Raw genomic sequence first — 24,710 nt, 5'->3', positions numbered from 1 at the left:
TTATTCTACATGTGATTGTGAGATGACAGGACCAGGCTTTGAATCCAATTTTTCGGATCGAATAGATGATTGCTTTATCATTAAGCTCTTCAGCACCTCGACTTTATTTTCACTGTAGGAATAAATAAGTATGTCACATCGAGTCAAGGTGTGTAATTGTGTAAATATATTCTGTCTATAACATTTTGAGGGACAAGGGATATTTTCTCTCTTTTCAGACATCATTCTGTGAAATGTGTAATGCGTGAAACCAATGGCAGACTGAATGAAATAACAAATTAATATTATTACAATCTACTCTTAAAATGGCACAAAATATAATCGCATGTACATACAATATAAATTAGAATACAACAATAATTATATATACCCCTGTTTCTTTCAGTCGCCTTCATATTTTTTTCTCATTCATATATCGGTCCGTTATTGGACCCAATTTTATAGTAGTTTTTTCTCTCTCCTTTTCATTCGTATCACAAAATATACAATCTATTTCCAACATGACGTTATATCTTTTCTCTCGCGCGCGTTTCTTTTTTACATATTGATTAAATCTTCAACAAGATTGTTTTCAACTTGATAGTGCGTACGAAATTCTTATAAGGATCCATATGATATAAAGGAGAAAAGCACTTTTACCATATCATATGTAAACCGAATATTGTATTCACGCACACAATTATTATCATTATTGTTCCAATGTATCCATGCATTTGTTAAATAAGTTTTCCAGAATTAAGAAAATTATTATATTACATGCATAATTTAATTAACTTACGTTAGAAATTTTTAATTTTTATTTAATAACGAAATGAACACAAAATGTGTGCGAGACACAAATTTCCTTATATCACAGAAAGAACAAAAGAGTTATATTTCCGAGAATACAATTTATCTTTAATGCAAATATCAATCAATAAAAAAAATCTTAAATTAAAAAATCCTTATAGAAACTTCGTACGCATGCCTTTCTTACATTTCGACAACGCTGTACAATAACAACAATGAAAAATATCGCTCTTTCACTTATCGAGACCTGATAGTCTACCTACGGAACGGAATTGACTTTGAACGCGAATACGATTAGGAATGCGACGACATATCGTAAAATCTATAAATTACTCGAGTAAAAAAGAAACATATAAAATGTGATATATCGATGGGCCATTCTTGACACGTCTACGTCTAAACGTAGTTGGATTACCGGTATCACTAACTTTCAGTACGAACAAATGGACTAAGCAAGTTTATCGGTTATTCGCGTATAACGTTTTCAACTAAAGACACAGTATAGTACAGTACGGTAGAACAGGGATCTTGACCACGGTCGTGCTTAATTTGCATTACACCTTCTTGAGCATGGGCAAATGAAGCACCTCGGGTATCTCGATATCTTCAAGTCGAATGTCTGACGGATTGAATGAAAATCTTACGGGATAGGAATACTTTAAATCCATTAACAGCTGAAAAAAGAAAATTCACTGTCATGTATTATGAAAAAAAATGTTTTATAATAATTCAAGCTATAAACGTACGAGTGCGTTTTACACACTCATTTTATTGAAGAATTGATAACTTTCAATCGATTTGTGGAAGAAAACTTACTTGTTCGTTGTTCTCACCGCGCTCCTTCAGCTTCTCTTGTACTTTTTTGATGAATGAAACAGGAACGCGACTTTCGTAATCGTCGACAGGCGTGTATAAATTCAGAATTTTCACTATTTGGTTGGCCGTCAGTTTGTGGCACATCTCGCAGACGGAATTAACGTCCTCGTCCGTCTTGCGAGCTTGCAGAAGTTGCGACGCTTGTATGATAGGTTGTAGCGCTTCTGACGCGGCTTCTAATTGTCGGTCTCTACCCCATTGCTCCAAGTGGCTCATGTTATACCTTAAATGATAAATAGAACATGTAATTTCTACAAAGTATTCAATATTATTACGTGAATAATGGCAAGATTGAAAACGAATAATTATAAAGTTAGGCCTTGAAAGATTTGGAAGATTAGAAGTTGAAAAAGAAATTTAAGTTTTTTTTAAATATCATTTATGTATTTTCTGCAAAGCAGCGCAATTATTTTCATTGGATTTCTTGTTATATCATTATTATGTAATAACAAAATCAGGGATCAATGTTATAGTTTGTCTTACCTTATCTGCATACCCTTCGTCCATCGACAGAGCTCGCTCCTTAGGAGCAGGTTATTCAAAGCGCTGGCGCACATGAAATAAAACAGTTGTTTAAATAGCTGCACTATGACTTCAGGATCCACGCCATGATATTGTAGGGTTTTATGCACCGACGTTAGCTCGCCCAAAAGCTTTTCCAATTTCTGTTGTGTGGAATCCGGCTCGCCGCCCATGGACGACGACCTGGGCCGTCCGGTTTTGTCGGTTGGAACAGATATCGCCTCGTGCTCCAACAGGGCCGGTACCGTGAGCGCTTGAATCCTCTCCTTGAGATTCGTAATGAGATTGTTGAAAATCCAAAGTGCCACATTACTCAACACGACGCGGTACTCGCTTAAGTCGAAGTTTCTCAGGCACTGCTCATTTTGCCTGGGCGTATTTTCAATCTGGAAAGGCTTGTCGCCGGAATATTGTTTCATGTTGTGCAACAAACGCAAAGTATTGCTCAGCCAGAGCACTCTGGAGTCGAAATCGTCGCGTTTCTTCAGCACGCGTTTAACAGCATTCAGGTACTCGGTCAACAGCGCTCGCACTTTGTCGTCATCGTTGATGCAGTCGGTGTGTCTGATGCACATGAAGAGAATGTAGGCTGGTAGGCCCGGTAGCAGCGTCACTGCTATTCGGGGCCTCAACTCTGAGAAAAGCAGAATATCAAATATAAATTTGTGAATTCAAAAAGTTTGTTGAGAGTATAGAAATAGATATAAATAAAGGTTGAATTAAAAAATTATTAATTATATTTTAAGAAAGAAATGTAAAATTAAGTTATTACTATCACAGAATAAACTTTTAACTCCAAAATGTTTAAATATAACAATTTATAAACAAAACAGTAGCACTCACCAATAACCATGTGACGTATAATCAAGTTAATATCCTCCTTTCTAAATTCAAACATTCCTTCATAATCCCTCTCCTTCTTGCGAATTATAGGCATGTTAGTTTCATCTCCTGTAGTACTGGATACGGCGATACTACCATTCATGTATTCCACTGCATTGGGCACTGCAAAATTAAGAATTTTATATTCATTTCTTTCAAAGTTTTTAGAAAATTACACTTAATCCAATTTGCAAGTGATGCTGAATTATTGATTGAACTGTCCGAGCGATCTGTACATAATCCTCTAAATCCATTAATTTTTATAAAATTGAACACTTCTACCCAGACACAGCTGATCTTTATGAATTCAAAAAGATCTGAATCTGATCTTTATGAATTCATTCAGCTGTGCAATCTGGGTAATTTACATAACTATTTATTTCACGAAACAGTTTTGGATTTCTATTTCTTTCTTTGATTTGTTGTAAACCTAGTGTTTTTTACTGCACAAACTATTCGAATAATTTTTTCAATAAGATATTGATTTTAATGACGTCTGTTAAGACAACTCACTCACCGGCGCCTTTCATATAAGAACGCTCCTCTCCTTCATCTTTGATAGCATTAGAAAATAAAGTAATTTATAATACTCAAAATAATTCTAATTGCACAGCAATAGAGCCTCTAAATATTTCTCATAATAAACATCTAATTATTACACTTACAGCCAGCATCCTTGAGTCGTTTTGCTAGGATTTTGCATTGTTTCTTGAAGCGTCTGCATTCCTCCGCTACTTTATCATATTTCTCTTGAAGTTCCTTTAACATAATCAAATATAAACAGATGAATTTTCATATTTATAAACAAAAGAGAGATTAGTAGAATTTATTGTAAAAAATGTATCCAGATTTAAAAGCAACACAAATAATCGATTGAGACCAATAATGAATTTTATATCGCTGATAAATTTGTTCTACTTACCAGATTTTCAGACGTCAATCTGGCAACCTCATGTTGCATGTAAAGCTCTGCTTGAGTTTGCGGTGATTTACTTAAATTAATGGAAAGTAGTTTTTGCTGCCTCTCGATTTCTTCTTGTAGCCTGTCTATCTCGTTTCGCCATTCGTCCCTTTGCATTCGCCAATTCTTTTCCTTTGCCTGTAGCTCATCCTCCAATTGCCTTAAAAATAAAAGACCCGTAATTTTTTACTTTTTGAAAAATATTATGAAAAATCACTTGAATTGTTCAATCGCAAATTAATCATTCAATGGAATCATGCTAAACGTATGAAATCATGCCATTATCAAATTACTAAAATATAGTTTGAAAAAAAAATGACAGAGAAAACAAATTAAGAAAATTTAGCATGACTTATAAAATTATTAAATAATATTAATAATATTAATTTTGCTATAAAAACTGGTTCAAAATGTTTCAAGACATTTATAAAATTATAATTTATTTCTGATTGAACAGTTCAATAACGTTCAAATGGATGAATCTGCTCGTGAATCTGCTATCAACTCACTCTCCTCCCAGTGTCTTAAGTTTACTGAAAACCGAAGTGCATGCACAAACGACAAAAAGCTATTGTTAGACGTTTTTTTGGCACTTTGTCAATTCGGCAACTAAATACGTTGTTTTGCATTACCTGTTAATCTTCTTCTGCGCTTCAAAAGCAAGTACCAGCTCGCCATCTTCGTTTATAATGTCCACGTCGCGGCCATAATTGGCACCTAAGTTCTTCATTCTATGTGTATGATCGGCCAGCACACTGTGCAGCTGAATACACTCCTCTCTTCTTCTTTCCAATTCCTCCTGAAGCGCCTCGAATTGTACTACAATATTATTATAACTGTTATCTGATAGCTTTTACACAGTATTATTATTATTGTTTTTCAGACAAATATTCAACATTAGTAATCTTGCAATTTGATTGTGTATGTAAGAAAAAAATATCATTTGTAGTTATAAGCATACAAAAACGAATATATATGGAAAAATCATTTCAAAAAGGTCTTTCTATATAATATACATTTTCAACATATAATGTTGATTAAATTTTTACGAAATTTACTATTCGCAAATGTAGTTTGAAGCATATGAAATATTTTTAGCGTTTAAAAAAAAGGCAAGAAATTCGTGACGTGATGAAGCAACAATTTTATTGTAAGGAACATGAAAAGTGCAGAATGTAATATATAATTAAAAAAACGTTAGTTGCAGTTAAAATAAATATTTAATAAACTGAAAAAGATAAAAAAGGTAGAAATCTAGCACAAGGTAAAAGCAGAAAGCAAAAATTACAGATACATAGTGTGTTTATCTATATCATTTGATTTTTGTGTGTTTGAAGATACAAAATCAATTGATTTAATTACATATTAAAGTTCGTAAAAGTTTAGTGAAAGAGACAGAAGATGATTAATGAGTTGTAATATTAAATTATTACTCATGAGATTTTGCTGCGCGGACGATGGACTGGACGACGATACGGTCTTCCTCAGTGAGGTCAAGTCTTTTTTAAGTTGCGCGTTCTCCATTTCCAGTTCTTGAAGCTGCAAGCAAACCATATTGTGTCGGTTAATCAGTGATAATAGCGATAAGACAACGAAGCGCAATGAAGTGGATTTATATCATAATCTCTTAACACTGAGTAGTGACGTCGAGCTTGTGGCAAAAAGAAGACTGACAGGTATCAGACTAACATAACAAAAAAAACTTGTCAATAGGAAAAATTCAATATGAAAAACAATTTTTCTAGATAACTTCTTTTACTCACTCTGAACGAATCCTGCGTTCTATTAGACTCCTCATTATTGTCGCGTTCCAAATCCTCGACCATTCTAATCAGTCTGCCTTTCTCTTTCTCGACATCCTTCAGTTTTTGTTGCAGCTTCAGGACGAGACCAATGTCAACGGGCGCGTGTGCAAGCGCTGATGCCTCCGGAGGTGATTTGTTCGCTTGAGCTTCCCCATCGGGTGGACTATCCGACCGTTGTTGATTCCAATCGATTGTTTCTACTCGTGAGTAGGGGGTCGACGAGGAAGCTGTAGATCTCACAGAACCGTAACCAAAATCCTATAAAAAGAAATCAAATCACGCATATAGCTCCAATCAACTTATCTTAATATCAATGATAAGAAGTGAAAAAACATGATCTACAAAAAAAATTAAAGAGATGATTATCATACTTTACGATAAGCGTTCAAAGATGAAATAACAAAAAGTAATTAGTATAACATTTTATTATTTAGTCTGATACTTTTACTTGCATATTAAAATTTAAAAAAAATTCTTCAGTTTATCTAATATTGCTCTAAGACTTTAAGTTGAGGCGAGCGTGGTGTAACGGATAGCACATTAGTCTGTTATGCCGAAGGTCCCAGATTCGATCTCGGGCAAAATCGAATTTTGTTTATTGTTATACGCTCGTTCTCCTCTTCGATGAAATGACAGGCCATCAAGAGTATTCTATACCCATAAATCTTTCTATCTTAACCGTTCGAAACCGGCGTTAAACCGTAGGTTCCATATGTCTATGTATAATCTATATGCGCATCATAAATGCATACGTAAGAAAGAAAAAAATTAGCTTTGACTTACGGCGTTTTGATCATCTTGCGGAATTTCCGTCGCGATTTGACCACTGCCGCTAGAAGCATTGCTCAAAGAGCGCGAATGTCCGAGCACTCCTTGTACTTGTATTAGCTTCTGTTCCAACATTTCTGTGTGCTGTTCCAAATCGTGATACTCCTTGAGCAGTCTTTGATAGGCTCCGCGATCCTGGTCCTGTTCCATTCGAAGCAGATCTTTTTCCTGTTCGATTCGATACTTCAGGTTTGCCTCGGCGCCAAGCTGGTTGCTGTTCAACTTCTCGGTCGCTATCGAGAGTTCCTTCCGTAATCTTTCGTTCTCCTCTTTCAGCCTCTTGTTTTCCTCGTCCTTCTGTAGAGCAAGTCTCTCCTTATCGTGCAGTATATCCATTTTTTCATCTTTCTCCTGCTGTAGAATTTCTTCCATCCTTTTCAACTCCCTCTCTTTGTCCTGCACCACTCCGTTCAGTTTCTTATTTTCAACGTCGACGGATTTCAAACCGTCCAGCTTGCACTTCAAATCTATCATCTCGTTTTGAACGTTCTTCAAGAGTTGAGTATCTTTTGCCTAAAACAATAAGTTCGTAAATTGCTTAGATGAAATGTATGTAACATTTAAAAAATGTTAAAGAAAATAATAAATTGTATAATAAATAACAGTAAGAATTAAGAATACATGCAAATGTATACATTTAAACTTTAACAATATTAGAACATTAATTCTAACTAAGCTATATATGTTAAACATATTAATAAATTGTAAATCGCCCAATAGTGCATCAGATATTATTATTAGAGCTGAGAAATTTAATGTAATAGAAAAATTATATTCATCACTAAGATCCGATGCAGACCATTGGGCAATTTACAATTCATTGATATATTTAAACTTTAAGGGTCTTACCTATCAGATAAATATATGTTTGTCTTTATTTATTTAAGAAAAGAAATGAAGATAGACACATGCTTACTTGGTAGGTAAGTTTATCAAGAAGTTGGAACAACCTGTCCTAAGTTATGTAATATCAACATAAATAACACATCGCTTACCATCTCGTTTATCTTTTGCTGCAACGTGATAATTTTCATTTCCAACCCTTTGTTGAGCGACTTGACGTGCTCCACACTCCTGGCCTCGGCCTTCAGTTGTCTGAAGACCTTCTTTGCCTGACGCTTCCTGATGCACGACTGCACGGTTATTATGTCCCTGAGTTTCTTCTTGCATGCCATTCTTACGAGATATCCACGAGCGAATCTCTGAATCACCGTTGCTGCGGCGTGATCTTTCATCATCCTGAACCTGGCACGAGCCATATTGCCCCTGCCTCGCGTTTGTAAACCGAGAATAGTCCGTTTCACCTGCAGATACCATCGCCTTTGTAGCCAACCCTTCACCCGCGCCTGAATCCTCACTGCCGCCCTCTCCCTCCTCATAGCCTCTGCCTTTTTCCTAGCGATATAACCTCTACCGTACCTCTGAAGACCCAGGATCGATCTACGGATCTTCCTGTACCTATTACGATGAATCAGACCGCGCACGGTTTTCTGAATCATTATACAAGCGTCACGCTGCTTGTCCGCTCGTAGCTTCTCTAGATACGCCACCTGACCAGCCCTGAACAGCACTTTGGTCTTACCAAACTTGAACTTGTCCTCATCCTGGATGTACCTGGCCAGGATGCGTCGGCAGGTCTCCTTCAGATCATCCCGCCGTATCTCCTTAAACCTGCAGAGACAGCGGTACCTCTGGAAGAAGTCACCGTACGTTCGCTGGCTCGGGAAACCTGCAGCGGAGATCCTGATGGTCTCCAGAACGCCGCAAGCGCGCAGCTGCTGTACCGCCCGCACCGGACTGTACTCGAAGGCCTCCTTCTCGTCGTTCGGCTTGATGCAGCGCACGTAGTGCGGCGTCGTGGCGTTCAGCGTGGCCATTAGCATGTTAAGAGAATCACGGAATTGCGAACCGACTGTCTTCTTATTCTGCTTGTTAGCTGTGCTTATCGGCGCGCTCTTCTGGGCAGACACTTTCACTTTTGTGTGCGGCACTGCTAACTTGGGATCCTCTTCATTGAATAACTTCCTGAGCAGCTTGTTCTCGCTGTTTCTCAGCACGTCCACTTGCTCCTCAATCACGGTGTCGCGATTCTTCTCCAGGAAGCCCACGGTTTCATATTGCACGAGATCGGCGAAATGATGGATCAGAAAGGCTGAAGTCCCAAATCGCGGTTTCTCGAAGTGCTTAGACTTAATACACTTGGTGTATAACTTCTCCGCCCAGGAAGCGTCCGAACCCTTCGGCATGCGGCACTCCTCGTCGAGGAGGTCCAGAATACCGAGTTTGGTCTCGATCAGGTCGATGCACGGCTGATTGTCATAGAAATCGATGAAGGTCCATTCAATGTCTTCTTTCAGATATTCCTCCTGTTCCAGCTTGAAAACGTGCTGATTGAATTGCTGCTGAAGCTTCTCGTTCGCGTAGTTGATACAGAATTGCTCGAACGAGTTTATCTCAAACGTTTCGAAGCCGTAGATGTCTAATACCCCGATAAAACAGTGCGCCTGACTGGGTGATTGCAGCGAGCTGTTGATATTGGTCACTATCCAATTGAAGAGCTCTGCGTAGATGTGCTTGGCCAAAGCGTCGCGCGCGCCAATTGCCTGATCCACAGTCATAGGCTTCAGGAAGACCTCCCGTGTCGAAACGATCTTCCGATGGCATAACCACTTGCGCATCGCGTTCACCTCGACACCTAGCAGCTCGGAAAGAATGAGTAAGTGTCGGTCTGAAGACGAGATGTAGCAAGACTCGGTGTCCATTTCGCTGTTTTTATCCTTCGCATTTTTGACCATACTACCGCTTATGTTTACATTACCCAGGTGTAGTATGGCCGCCAGTATACGCAGCATGTCATCTTGCTGCTTGGACGTAAAGCCGAGCATCGTTAATGCACTTATCGTTTCGTCGAAATACTCGAGATCGTCCACGCCATCGATCCTGGGATTGTTACCCTGATTGAGATAATGGAACTGATTTTGGTCGCACAGGTGCAACTTGGGAAGACGTTTTGCCGCTGAGCACATCTGATAGAAGATATGATAATTTCGCTCCTCGTTCGCTTGGAATACCACCCGCGACTTCTCCAGTAGATAGGTCCTCATGCTCGCGCCGGTGATATGATAGTTTTTGTTGAACTGGATCTCAATAAACTTTCCAAATCTGGAGGAATTGTCGTTCCTGGTAGTCTTCGCATTACCGATCGCCTCCATGATAGGCGAAGAGGCGAGAACCTTCTTCTCGATCTGCGTCTCCGTCGCCGATCCGCCGACGGTCGCGAAATATCGCATGGTATACTTCGCGGAGACCGTTTTGCCGGCGCCCGATTCGCCAGAGACAATAATCGATTGATCATGGTTTTCCCTAAATGAAAGAGGTTGCATAAAATTATGGTTTTATTTAAATTAAATAAGGTTAAATTAAATTTAAAGCTAACTACACGAGACAAAATAATTGTATATAATAATATAAAATATAATCTAAAATTATAAAATAATAATGTAATATAAAAATGTAGTACTCAGTAGTATTAAATTAAGCAGTAATTGATATTTATTTTAAGTATTAAAAGCACTGTTATTAGTATTTTTAGTACTTAAAATAAATAATTATTAGCTAATTTAATACTACTCAGTATCACATTTTTATAAGAACACTATAAAATATGTTTTACATAAATACATTTAAAAAATTTTATTAAAATAAATCTTACTTAATTGAAGTATATCTTTATTTACTTGTACATACTCGTTAATTACTAGTATATATTGTAGTTTCTTATCTAACGGAAAGACCGACTTGTTTTTTTTTTTAATTAACCACTGATATATAAACGCATCGATGACACAATCTCTAGATAAATATTGATGGGTGATTACTCACCTCTCCAACTTTGTATAGGCTTCTTCGGCCACGGCGAATATGTGGGGTTCCAGGTCGCCCATCGCCTGGCCCCTGTAGGCCCATATCGTGTCATTGCCATAAATGGGTAATTCGTTGTACGGGTTGAAGGCTACCAGGACGATGCCACAGTAGGTGTAAATAGAGTGCCGTTGGAAGCGGATCTGGAGATTGTAAAGGACAGCGGGCTCGTGGAGAAACGATAGCGACGTGAGATTGTTTTCTCCTATCAGAATATCAGGATTCCGAAGTGGCGGAAGATCGTTATCCGATTTGATCTCCAATGTCCTCGTCTGTTTCGACTCCTCCGTGCGTACCTTCAACGCCGGCTGATTCTGCCTGTAGTTCTCCAAAAGCACAGCGCCCTCCCACACCTTCTCCGGATGCGGCACCCATACTCGGCTGTCCTATGATCGATTCATGCGTTGTTCTTGTATCAGTAAAGTTTTGTTAATTTTGTTATATAGTTTAATATAAAACCGGCGCTATCCTCGTTTGTTAATATGCCGAAGGTTTGTGAAACTATTAAAAAGTCGAAGCTCGAAGCTACTGAAGCTGATATATTTTTATTAAAAATACACATGGGTCATTATTTTTATTTTAGATTTTAGTAAAAATTAAGGTCAATTCTTTGCATTGCAAGTATTTATTTAAAGTGAGATCAGATGTAATTTATTGACTGCACGTGTTTATACCGTACAATCGTTACGACGTTTAATTGGTCATCAAGAGACCTTTTTAAGCATAGCAAAGACGACCCGCTTTTTCTTTTTGGAATGCCGCATAAAGAGCGCGAGGTCGCCAATAAGAATATATCGATCTGCTCGAATGCTCCAATTCGCCGTTATTTCGTGCATGCACTCAATGTTATCATATATTATTCGCGTACAATAAAAGACACTGTTCGAACAAGAGAAATTACCGTTGTATTCGATCTTAGTGTTTTAACGTAACGTCCACCATTAATCACGTGATGAATAAGAGGATATATCACGATGTGATATTGTATATAACATCAATGATTTCTTTTGTGTTTCGTGAATACGAAATTGATCTACATAACAAATTGTACAGAACATGCTATTTCTACATTGGACAGAAAGCTGAAACTTAATTTTTATTTTCATTGCTTATTTAGCAATTTACAAAATGTAATAGTAAAGAATGGAGTATATTCATTGACGGATCCTAGGTAGGAGGGATTAGAGTTAATCTCTCCCTCCTCCTTCCAAATTAAAAGAAATTATTTTTATTAAATCCGTTAATAAAATTTAAGTAATATAATGATTTAAACGTTAATACAGGCCGATCAACGCAGACATCTGTAGATTTAATTCTTGCGCGGGATTCACATTGCGTCCGACATGTGATGTAAAATGATATACGACTCCTCCCTTCCCCCATATTGTCGACATTAGAATCCGCTACCCTTGTACAAATTTAATACTAGGCAGTATTACATTGGCCAGTAATTAATATTTATTTTAAGTATTAAACTGCTGTTAGTACTTTTAATACTCAAAATAAGTAATCATGTTATTGGCCAATTTAATACTTAGTATAACATTTTTATAAGAGTAGTGAATACATTCAAGTTATTTTTGATTATATTTCCTATTTATTGATACTGTTTGATTTGTATGCAAATAAATTTTGGAAATTGTAGCTTGACGTTTGAGGCACTTATTAATTACTATAATGTTTAATCACTAATAATAAATTAATTTATTATAACAATTTTTGCAAAAAGTACTATTTTCTTTTTCGATTCTTCCTAGCTTTATGCCTGAAGCTTGTGAATCTTTATTTGATGAAAGATAAATAACGTTATTTACATAAATTAACATTTTAATCATGCATACATAAAATGATGCAAAATAATAAGATGTAAAAATTATTTTAAGTCCTTTCACGCATCCAAAAAATTAGACTATCGCAGTATCTTTGCGAGAAAAATTTAAATCGCCCGTCATCAAAGACAGTCTTACACTTTGACATTTTCTACGAATATGCGTGAGCGACTTTTATGAATGAATAACGGTATATCGACCAAACCCAACGGGCTTTCGTAAAGATCTCAACGTATTGTCGAAGCCTGGATCACCCAATTGTATTACGAATGTACTATCCAGAAGCATGTCAAGCAACGGTAAATTGGTTTTTCTGTCGATGTCGCGGCTTCCCTTTCGCCGTCCCACATTTCCGGATCATCCCATAAGTAACGTACGACGACCCGTAACCGTAATTGATAGGCTTAGAGGAAATAATTCGTCAAGTACACTAATGCAAAATAATACACCGAATATTACCGCTTTTTGTAAATATCTCGAGATAAAAATCGGCTGTCTAGGATTGTATAAGCATGCTAATAAATTTTTTTATAAAATACTGCCATTTGCAGATATCTTTGAGGATAAAAATATGCTTTACACTTACAACATATTTTAAGTCATATCAAAGGACTGCGGTCTTAATTTTACAATTTAAGAAACTTGTGAATAAATGTGAAACGCATAATCACAGTAATATCCAATTTATGCTAGAATAGCAATTACATAAACTGCCGTGTGAAATGGCAGGGAAGACTTGTGAATTCGCAACGTCACGTTTACTTTAACGATAACGAGCTTCACCTCATTAATTATTGCACGGCAATGATTCGCGGCGATCGCATCTTCACAGTGCGTGCGAAAATGTTTCGGAAGCGATAGAAAAAAAGATGCTGGGTTTTTTCCTTATTAAAGCTCATAAATGATTTTATTAACTTTGATTACACGGTCCAATTAACTGCGTTTAGAAAGATGTTAAAATACGACCCTGAACTTCGCTCCCACAGTGTGTGGGTTGTGCACATGTGTCATTAATTACGCAAGATACCGTTTCGCCGGCTGAAGAAGAAATAAAAAAGCGGACAGGTGACTTGCGATGGTCGCAAAGTCACTGACGCGGTATAATTAAACCTCTTATCTCTTCGTTTGTGCCCCTATCCTCTCCTGCTCGTGTGACTCACGAAATGCGCGGCAGTCCGCATACAGGTACTCATATTTGTGCAAAGTATGCGCAAAATTACACGGCACCATGTTGATATATCGTAATGTATTAAATGTTTACGCTACCAGAATTGGAGTATCAATAACATCCGTAACGATTAATAAATAAACTTTAGACATTCTCGAGTAAACATACGTCGTAAACTGATATGATCTGAATCGTACTCTCGTTTTAATAGATTAAGAATAAATCAGTGAGTAATTTTCAGAATTTAAAGATAACGCGATCTATATCTCTTTTAGCACAACTCAATTTCTAATAACAAATAACAAATAAATTTCTTTCAAGACGTTCTATTAAAGTAAAGAAATTTGTAGATTATATAGATTGTAAAATGTACACTGTAAAAAAGGAGTTCGGTAACTAAATGTTAAATAAAATAAGACCATCTGAATATTTAATTAATTTTTAACTAAAAATATTTTTACTTTTTTAAATATTTAGTAAATAAAACTAAATTTGTGTGGTAATATTTTCTAAATATTTAGAAAAGTAAAATTGTTTTTAGTTATAAATAAAAACTAAATATCTAATTTGCAACATTTGGTAGTTACTATTAAACTTTTTTTCGGTGTACTAATTATAAAAAATTGACAAAAAACATTTATATACACAATAATTTATATATTTTTAAAGATTGTGTCACACGAGATCAAGTTTTATGATACAAAACTTTTTGCCTGTCTAAAGGACATTATTGGCTAATTATATAAGACTTTCGCTGAGAAGTTCGTAAAGTTCATGAAGGAAAGAAACGATGAAAAGACAGACATAAATAAAGGATAAATTAAAATTCTTAAAGTATCCAATCTATAGGTTATAAGGGTTACGCACAAGTTACAATCAATGCAGCAACATTAATAACAGAAACTCTTAGAGCTGTATAATTGGTTGCATGGAAAATAGTCTTAATTTTATTCTTTTTATTTTGTCTTTATCTTTTTAATTAAGCTTTGCAACTTTATCCAAGAGGGTTTTTTTCCATGCGCATGAATTTCTCTGCCTCGTTTGAGATTTATACGAATTAATGTACACGTCTTGGCTAGTTCTCTCTGCCATAGCATACCGAAGAAATGGTTCCCATGCTTTCTATGTTATATATCCGCGACATGCAACAACACAGCAGCAACAGCAATAGCAGCAAGGCCAATTATCACCACGGGCTCACGGGAAGAGGAACAAAAAACTCGAGCTCTCTACCGGGTTCTCATATCAAGACTTTAATTGAATAGATGTCCAGAAGACAAAAGTGATCCACGAATCTGTAGAAAGTTATGGCATATTTTGCATATTTACGTAATTTCTTAATTCAATGCAAATGAGTTTCTGATTCTACCGTGTCGTATTCCATCGGATTTGTAATGGATGTCGTCATATGTTCAACACGCACATAAAGTACATGATAATACGGAAAATTAAATATGTTAAATAAAATAATAATATATTTGTCGATTTACATATAATTTTCATTTTTTAATGCTATTTTTTCTCTTTTCTTCTTTGTTTATATTTTTGTAAATTAGTTTTCTTTTTGAGAACAAAGTTTTTGCAACACATTTTGTGATCGATGTTGACCCAATTTCGCAAAAATTGTTAGTAATGTATTTTCTTTTTAAACTTATAATGAAAGTCACTATGCGGAAATGTACGAAACAACTTTGTTGCCTCTGCACGCGCGACGCAACCCTTTTGTGTTAAGTATTCGAGCTTCACCACCGACGCGACGTAAGGCTTCCGTTGCACTTCGCACGTGAAACTCTTCTTTTGCTAGTCATGTGAATATTTTTCACGTGTTTCTTTCGTGCAGATCAATATCAAGGCTCAACAAAATTAAATTAAATATTAATTAAATTTTCTAAGAATAGTACACATAAAAAAAAATTTTTTTATAAATAATCTTGACTTGCCATATTTTAGTTAACCTAAACTAAATATTTTGTTTGCATTAACTGAAAATATCATAACAAAATAAAAGATATGGGAAACATAATAAAAGAAATAAGAAAAAGATACAAGTAATCAATAAAAGCTGTTCGCACGTTATGTAATATAAAATTATTCATTGAAGCTACAGTGTACCATCAAAAGTTACAAATTAATTATACTTCCGTGAATTAATTATTAAAATAAATAATTTTTGTATATATTTTGAAAGAAACTTAATTGTATATTTCTAACATAATATACAATAATTCTAAAATATAGAATTTTGAATCATACATTTTAATTTATTATTATTGACTATGTGACAAAAATAATTGTTTTACTAGCAAATTATTCTGCTTTCAATACATTTTTATTATTGTTAACAATTACGTCAATTATGTTCGAACAAGTGATTTGATCATCAACACGTGGCAGTAACACTTCATCAATGTTCGGTCGACTCATGTCTTCACACATTTTCGCGCAATTTAAGCCTAGGTGGAAGCAAATTGGAGGGGCGTCGCAATCTTATCACTACGAGGCCATCCCGGAATGTATGATTCATGCTATGACATGGATTTCTTCAGCGACAAACTAGACGATTTTCGTTATGTATTCGGTACGTAAACATCAACACTTATAATAAAATATGAAGAATGAAACTTACATGTGTTTTTGGAACTAAGAAGCAAAACATGAAGAAAAACAGAAAATTGCAAATATAAACATACGGAAACGATTAAACATATGAAAACATATTCAACATTTATTAACGTGTTCCACTTTTTACTTTTAATAATTTATATCTCATGTGAAGAGAGAGAACAATTTTGCTGATGTACAGATCTGAAAATAATTATGCTGGATTAAAATATAATTATAATAGATGTTTAAGCCGGTTAGTGAAATGTCAAAATTACTACTTTTTGTATCAATATTAACATTTAAATGTCATGCATAATCTTTGTGATTGTTCAATGTAAAATTATTGTCAGATCTGTATCCAGTTAAATTTTTAAATGCTGTAATATAAATGTTCCTGTCCATGCATATTTGTGAAAAGCCCAAAATAAAATTACACACTTTAAAATGCATACATACATTAATAATGTTCTTTGTTTGGCGACCATGAAACGCATATGGATGATTTAAGAGCAAACTATAAAAACCTCGAGGTCTATTAACAAACGACGCAAATAACTTCATCGAATGTATTCTTCTCTGTCGTTGGTATCGATGATGCGGTAGTAAGATCGATTGCTTTTGCCTATCTAATGGGCTATAAAACGTAGAAACACGTTAATCTAATTCGCAATTACACTACAAATATAATTAAAAGCTATGACGTACGCCAAGCTACTAAAATATGTGTACGTACATACTTCTTTCTTTTCCATACACGCGAAATCATGTGATTGTTAAAATTAGTATTTTAAAAAGTATATACCGCGCGGTTTGCGTCATAAAAACAAATTGCACGCTTAATTTCACCTAATCACGGCGTCAAGCGCTGCTAAAAGAAATAGCATCATTATATTTTACTGCTTACTCGGTTCTCTATTTAACTCGAAATAATGACGATGTCCTTCACCGTGAGATAAAATGTTATGTAGCGTGTAAAAATATCTTCGTGGGTCAATGCTCCCGATTCATGCCTTAGCGAGGCGCGACTAATCGGTCCCGATAAACAAAGGCAGATTTAACCCATTGAGTTTCCGCGCGGTGGAAAGACCGCGACCGTGAGAACGCGACTTTCCTCTTCGGGCGCGGGTGTTAGTTATGCGCGCGTCCCAGCGCGTCCGTAAAAGCGGACGCGCTTTCGCGCTGGGATATCGCCGCGGGGAATTTACGTCTCGCGAATGGAGAGAAGGGAGTCGGCCTATAAAGGACCGACGTAACGCCTTATTTAACACAGGAAACATTTCTGCGCGAGAGAAAGAAGTGTTTCTCCGACGAAGCGCCGCCGCTCGGCCGCCGCTAGCGGGAATTTCTCTTATCGAAAGGACGACGCGATGAGTGAAATGCGCTAATCTCGATGATTGATGGCGGAAACGGCGCGTATGCAATAATCGATACGACAGATTAGAGAGTCCGTGCGCAGTGATCACGAAAGTCCTTTCTGTCCGCGCGGGGTGATCGAAGAGAATGGTCTCTCTTTGTTGAGAGAAGGGGTTCCCCCGGCAACGTTCGTGCAATGAGAATGTAAGACGCGTTGATCTCAAACAAGCACAATGACACAAATATTTAATAACAAGACACACGAGACTCGGTCTTAATGAGAGTTTGATGAAGCATTATATTCCGCAAATCCTAATCCTTAAACTTCAGTTTCGACTCATCCGCGCGGAGTCACAAACGCGCTTTCATGCTAAAAGGTGAGCCTAGAATCGTTGGGAACAGCCAACCGGGTGATCAATTCGAGGAACGCGATCGGCGAGCTACGCTCGCGGCCAAGCAGATCCCTTTCTCTCGCGCTGTAGAAAAACAAAACGTCTCGGCCGTGAGGCGATCTAGCTGCACTCTTTGCCCTCCATCGTCGCTAAGACTGGTGGATTCCTGAAGCAGCCGTGAAGAACATTTCATCTTCGGACAATGGCGATGGTCAGTTAAGGGGGTGTTCTAATCTACACTGTTAGAAAAAATGCTTGATTCAAATAAACAGTCATTTGAATAGTACTAATAAGATATTTTATAAAAAATCAATACCTAATATTTAATATTTCTATAATTTAGAAAATATTACTTGTTAAATATTATCGTTTTTTTAAAATATGTTATTACTAGTACTATTTATTTGAATAAAGTATTCTTTTATGTCAGTGTAAAGCGCAAACGGTTTTGTTATCTTTGAGGAGTTTAAAAAAAAAACTGCTGTACATATTCTTGCACAGTTTCACATCTAGGCTGCGTTCGGAAACGTCACCCGAGTGCTCTTGGGTATCATTCTATCCTTGTCTCACATTCAATGAACAACAATAAGATAGAATAATACCCGAGAGCACTCAGGTGATGCTTCCGAACGCAGTCCTACTTGTGTACCGCAGTATCGGCCAAAAGTATATCACCTTTAAATTTTTGAGCATAGCTTTCATTTAAATAAGTCGAATGGATTCAATGTTTTACAATAAATACCTAGTATTAGATGCATTTTGTATATGACGTGTTATATAAGGTTTAACAAAATATTTATTGTAAAATTTTGAATTTATTTTATTTACTTAAGTGGAAGTTATACTCAAAAAACCTAAAAACGATGTACTTTTGATTAGTACTGTATACGTAATAAATATTTACAATTTTTGGTTTGACTAAATTAATAATTAAACATAATTAGTTTTGAGTTAAATTTAAAGATAGATACAAATTGACTGATATTTCAAAAAAACTACTGAAGCTATCGACTTCAACTTTTGTACATATGTAAGATACATACATGTCTGTTTATTGCCCGAAGTAGCATTAATGAAAAATATTATAAATTATTCAAATATGGAAACACGATTTTAAAGAATAAGTATTACATCTTTTACAAAATTAATTGAATTTAATATGTATGAAAAAAAAGTTGATTTATTGCAATAATTTGTCATATAAAAATGTAAAAGTATATGTGCAAATAGCTGGGTAAAAGCATAGAGAAATATATGTGTAACAGTTTTCTTTAAAAAATACTCCAAAGATTATTTTACAATAATATTCGATAATAATAAAACCAAAGTGTTTAATCCATTTTTACGTTTCATTATTTTACACTGTTAAACTCATAGTGTCAAATTTTACTTAATTGAGTTATTTTTAACTTAATAAATCCATTTCATATGTCACTACTACTCCTAACCAACAGGAAGATCAAATTGCGTAAGTACTTACTCAATATTAGTTACAAATTAACTACTTGATTTTGTTAAATTAACCAAATATTAAGTAGGAACAATGACGACTCAATGAAATTAACAGTGTATGACGAAGAAATTTTAAACTCTTCTTCGTCACAAAATATACTTTTCAAATTAATAAAAATGCCCCCTTTACCTTCTTTTCTTACGATGTACATTTTCGAATATTTTTCGATTAATGAAAAAAAATGCGTTTAAGAGAAGGTGTCCAGTGTTACTTCTAAACCTTTTTTTCATCGTACCTGCAGCCGTCTAAAGAAGCGAAAACCTGTTATAACAAAAAGCATGATGCCCGACCTCAGGCAACCCTCGCCGCTCACCTGGTCACACCGATAAATCAACCACCAACGTCGGGAAGAAGCGTCATAAGCTTAAAGGGAATAGCATAAACCGAAGGCAATAGCGCTTTCTAATCTCGGTCTTCATTACTCAGCGATATTACGCTGAGCGCTAAATCTCAGGACGCATTTATTACTGTGTACTGTGTTACTTTTCGCATTTCAGTTTACAGGTGGATTACCACTTATTATAAGAATATGGCACGATTTACGTTAAACGATGTTACTTTCTTAAAATTATTTAAAATTATTTTTATTAATTAAAAATCATTACTTTATTATATTTTAGTTGCAATTAAATTTCGTCCTAGACCTGGAAAAAGTTTTTATTTTATATGCTTATACACTGACATAATGATTTCCTTCCGGACTGATTCGGATAACGACAATTAACGTTGTTTGAAAGGTACTATTACTTAACTATCACCGGTCGTGACACACATGTTAGAGACATTCCCCGATTTCAGTTTCAAATTAATTCATGACTGTAGGAAATGCAGCTATCAGCAACAGTTAATAACAATTTACTATCCAAAAATGGTACTGCAATAATTCTATCGAAAATAATGAATTGTATTGAATATTATTTTTACTTATACATAGTAATAATTTACTGTTTGCCAAACAAACAATTATGTTAATTTTATATAGCATTTTATCGAAGCCTTTTTGCATTTTATCGAATATACTACATCGAAAGTGTTTCATCGTAATCGTATTTAATGAAATATTATCGCGGTAAATCAAACACGCGCTGTTAGTTATACGATCGTGCCACCTGATTTAGATCAGAATTTAGGTCTCACGGTAATGGAGGCTCTCGCAGTGGCAGTTATTGATTTTTGTTTCGGAAAGAAATCTGGAAGGCCCGAAGAAACATTCCGTGTTTATTAAAGCACAGAGAGCAAAATATTCAACAATCTTTTGTTGTTCAAGTCATACGTTTTACAACTCGATCGATTGGTGAGTGTACGATAATGAAAATATAGCTTGTGAACAATCTAAATTGAGATTTTCCGATACTTTATTTTGAAAAAGAAGAAAATGGAAGAGTTGAGCGTTCTTGATTCGTGTTATATTTAAAAAAAATTATAATGTATTAATTATAAGGTAAATTTTTAAGGTTCAAAAATTCCAACATAAATTATTGTTTGCATCAATTTCGGGAGGAAGACATGAATCGCATGATATAAAATATGATACAACCGAACGTATAGAATTGTTAATATTAATTATTGTTAATATTAATAAAGAGAATGCTTAGATAGGATGTTAAGTTAATGTTATTGGTTCTTACACGATGCCGTACGAAGCTTGAATTTAAAGGTATGCTCAGCGAGATTTAATTCTGTTTACTCGTGTTTCACTCGAAATCCCTGACAACAAAACTAATTCATCGATACGATACGTCTTCAAATCAAATAAACATTTTTCGAAGAAAGACGAAAAGCGATTTGTGCCTTGTGTCAAGATGTTCATTGAGAATGAAAAAAAAAGTCCTTTGGAAGTGAAAATAATAGTCTGCATAATTAAACACAAAGGAAACGTCCGTTATACTCAAATGGGAGTAAAAAGAATAACAGTGAGAAATAGAATTTTCTCTTCAGCCCAAGTCTCTTGTATCTGTAGAAACTGACATGTATATTATGTAAATGGATGACCTATATCCGTGATATACGTGCGCATTTACGAGTATGTAGCAACATGGGTACAATAATAATTATACAATGTGCCGCTTGTGATCTCGTCGTTGCGTAACAAAGAACGCGCGTCTCGAAAGGCTGAGACTTAGTCTGGGGATTTTCCGGATAGTTATTTAAAAAAAAATAATAATAATAATGAAATTGGAACTGGTTGAAAGCTTTCCTGGATCGCGAGTTGCATTCGGTGACACCGCGAGAAAGGTAACCGTTCGCTCCAAATATCAAAGGTTTACGCGCTTAATGTTCAAACGATGTAAAAAGATCAACGGAGTTGGATCAGAGTTTCGCACGTGCAACCATAAACTCGCAATGGCCGACGTCGTTCCCGCAATTTCCTCTGATTGTGTAACAGAGAAACATTTCCATGAGCTTCCTGGTTGATATATAAGCTAAATCACGGAGCAAACGAGACTTGGAGATATTGTACACGACCGGAATAATCCAGACAGTTTTACGTAGGTAAATTACGATGACGTGTGCGGTAATTTGCAATCTTAAACTACGTGGTTGAATATTTTAACAGATTTATGATACAAAGGATTCACAAATCAGAATTACAAGTATTGTTTATTGAATTTCAGCTCTTTTGTTTCTCTGCACTCGAAGGCACAGACACGGCTCACATTTTTACCTTCGGCAAATGTTTCGCGACTTTTAGGCTCGAAAAAAATGGAGCAGCATCCCTAATCCTCAATTACGGGGCCGTCATTTGAATGAGGGAATCCGGAGACTTCGCGATTCGAGGCGAAATTTCCGATCGCGCGTCGTGCATCGGACTGAACCATCCCCTTGAAGCGCAGCGTCAAATCCCCTCCCCGAAACAGCGGGTGGCGCGCGCGAGAATCCTCGGCGCGCAATTTTATTTACGTCAGAGGATCTGCCTGCCATCTTCTACAAAGGGGGATGCGCGCCTGACATCTAATATTGCCCGAACTAGCGTCCGCGGTACCTTAACGTAAAGCTCCCTCGTAGTCATCGTGGTGGATTGGTCCAGATGTCGGAGCGCCTGAATCAGGTCGTAGCTGGGTCAGGAGGTATACCACGGGTCAGGTAACAACACGATCGCACCGCGCGTGTACCACTACGCACCACTACACATGTACATGCGCGGCAACGACGAGGATGACGACGACGACGACGGACTGTCTACACGACGTTGGTCGCGTGCGATTGAAAGCCGCACGCGCTATGAGCACCGTCGACTTCGTCGGGTCGTACGCATTGTCACCTGGCGAGGTTCACGGCATGTTTGTTTTCTTTCCTTCCCCTCCTCGCCGCCCTCCTCGTCTCCCTCGTTTTCCCACGTTTCGCTTCTCCTCGGCGTGTTTTCCTCGTGGTGTCCGGGTGGTGTACCTCCTCGTTCCCCGCGCCGCGGGTACGATTCGCGCCGCGCGGTTTGTTCCCCAGGGCAGGACTGCGACCTTCCAGGAGCGATCCGGCACACGGGCCCCACCAGCGAGAGCGGACTCTCGCGAAGGTCGTACCTCCACGTAAACGACGGCACTGCCGCCGCCAGCTGGCTCGTTATCGGGTTTAGATTGCGCGCCCCTCTCCAGCGACCTCGACGCCCACCTTCGTCGCGGGTGACAGCGCGCGGCGTCTCGCTCTGACGCCCGGTCGGCGGTATCGCGCGCTCCCACTTGAAGAATCGAAGACCAACGCTGGCGACGTTCGGACGTAGAGCGGGCTCTGGGAGAACGTTCGAGGCGGGCAAGGTGAACGCGACTCGACGGATGGTCGAGTCTTGCTCCGCGTCAGGATGTTTAAAATATAATGCAAAAATATAGAACTTTTGTTACAAATACATTGCAAAAATAGCAGGAAAGTTGTTGGATTCTTTCGACTGTATTATCTAATATTTTCGATACGACTTTAAAAAGCAGCGGACCCCGCGGTAAGCGAGACAAGACATTTAAATTTACTTCAATTTCAATTCTACAATTGCGATTCACATAATCTGAACTTGAATAAGAATATGTAGTTCTCATATACGAAATTTTTGCAGTGCGCGTCGGTTTTCGCTGCTTACACGCACATGTATCGTAATGCAAAATAAAAATATTTATTATCCAATGGGGAGACTGCTTTGCTCGTATTCAAATTCCTGATAAACTAGAACTGGTAATACGTGACTTTTATCATTGCTCGTTCATCTGCCGACGCCTGCCTCTATGATCATTTGCTGGTAACAGAACTTGAAGCTCCAATATATCAGACTCCAATGTTACAGAATGTTTACACTCTCTTTCTGAAAGAAGTCTCTCCTGCAAGTAAAATATCTGTTCCCTTGCGAAATTGAAAAATTGAGAGAGTTGATTAGATTTTTCATTTTGAAACAAAACAACAAAGTAATAAGAAATTATCTATGTAGTTATATATATTGTAAAATGGAAGTTAATGAAGAAATGCTAAATCATAGACGAGGTAGTTAATTAATTAATTAATTTTTTAATATAAAAAAACTTTAAAAATTTTCTAAATAAATAAATAAATATATATATATATATACGCATATATATGTAATTTTATGCACTAGACATTACAGGCGCGCGCTGTGCGCGCGCTATTTGACTTTTCACTTTAAAAATATTAATAATTGTAATTTGATTTTCTCTATCCTTCGTTTACATTAATCAAACGTCTTCGGCAATTTTGAATAAAAAATGTAAAGTTTAATTATACATACATACATACATACCTACATACCTACCTACATACATACATACCAACATACATGATTACTTGCATACTTACTGCTATCTAGCTACCTAGCTACCTAGCTACATATTTATCTAGTTACGCTCGTTTGCTCCCTCCCTCCTTTCCTTCTTTACTCACTCACTCACTCACTCACTCACTCACTCACTCATTCATTCACTCTCACTCACTTCTTACTCGCTCCTCACTCGCTCCTCACTCGCTCCTTACTCGCTTCTCACTCGCTCCTCACTTGCTCCTCACTCGCTCCTCACTCGCTCCTCACTCATTCTCACTGACTCTTACTCACTCTCACTCACTCCTCACTCACTCACTCACTCACTCACTCACTCACTTACTCACTCACTCACTCTTACTCGCTCCTTACTCGCTCCTCACTCGCTCCTCACTCGCTCTTCGCTCGCTCCTCACTCGCTCCTCACTCGTTCCTCACTCGCTCCTCACTCGCTCCTCACTTATTCTCACTGCCTCTTACTCTCACTCACTCCTCACTCACTCACTCACTCACTCACTCA

The 24,710-nt window shown here is 36.8% G+C and overlaps 1 protein-coding gene across 4 annotated transcripts; it reads right to left on the bottom strand.

Annotated features, from left to right (window-relative positions):
* Nucleotides 1-76: 76 nt before the first annotated feature.
* On the bottom strand, nucleotides 77-23,004 carry LOC105829734 (unconventional myosin-Va). 4 transcript variants are annotated; one of them, XM_012668790.3, is made up of 15 exons: nucleotides 22,427-23,004; nucleotides 10,546-10,970; nucleotides 7,659-10,026; nucleotides 6,619-7,176; nucleotides 5,794-6,093; nucleotides 5,464-5,569; nucleotides 4,663-4,849; nucleotides 4,540-4,563; nucleotides 3,992-4,190; nucleotides 3,735-3,828; nucleotides 3,587-3,622; nucleotides 3,031-3,192; nucleotides 2,149-2,821; nucleotides 1,606-1,888; nucleotides 77-1,463 (listed from the first exon to the last, which is right to left on the bottom strand). In XM_012668790.3, the coding sequence occupies exons 1-15, from the start codon at nucleotides 22,451-22,453 to the stop codon at nucleotides 1,344-1,346; spliced, it is 5,562 nt and encodes a 1,853-aa protein (XP_012524244.1). In that variant the 5' UTR covers nucleotides 22,454-23,004; the 3' UTR covers nucleotides 77-1,343. The 4 variants fall into 4 exon arrangements, with proteins under 4 accessions (XP_012524244.1, XP_012524246.1, XP_012524245.1 ...); XM_012668792.3 differs by lacking the exon at nucleotides 3,587-3,622; XM_012668791.3 differs by lacking the exon at nucleotides 4,540-4,563 and having other exon boundaries at nucleotides 22,427-23,003.
* Between the last annotated feature and the right edge of the window lie 1,706 nt (nucleotides 23,005-24,710).

The sequence above is a fragment of the Monomorium pharaonis genome, chromosome 2 (assembly GCF_013373865.1).
Source record: "Monomorium pharaonis isolate MP-MQ-018 chromosome 2, ASM1337386v2, whole genome shotgun sequence".
Taxonomy (NCBI): Eukaryota; Metazoa; Arthropoda; class Insecta; order Hymenoptera; family Formicidae; genus Monomorium; species Monomorium pharaonis.
The sequence above is the reverse complement of the archived record's forward strand: the minus strand, read 5'-3'. Positions and strand labels throughout refer to the sequence as shown.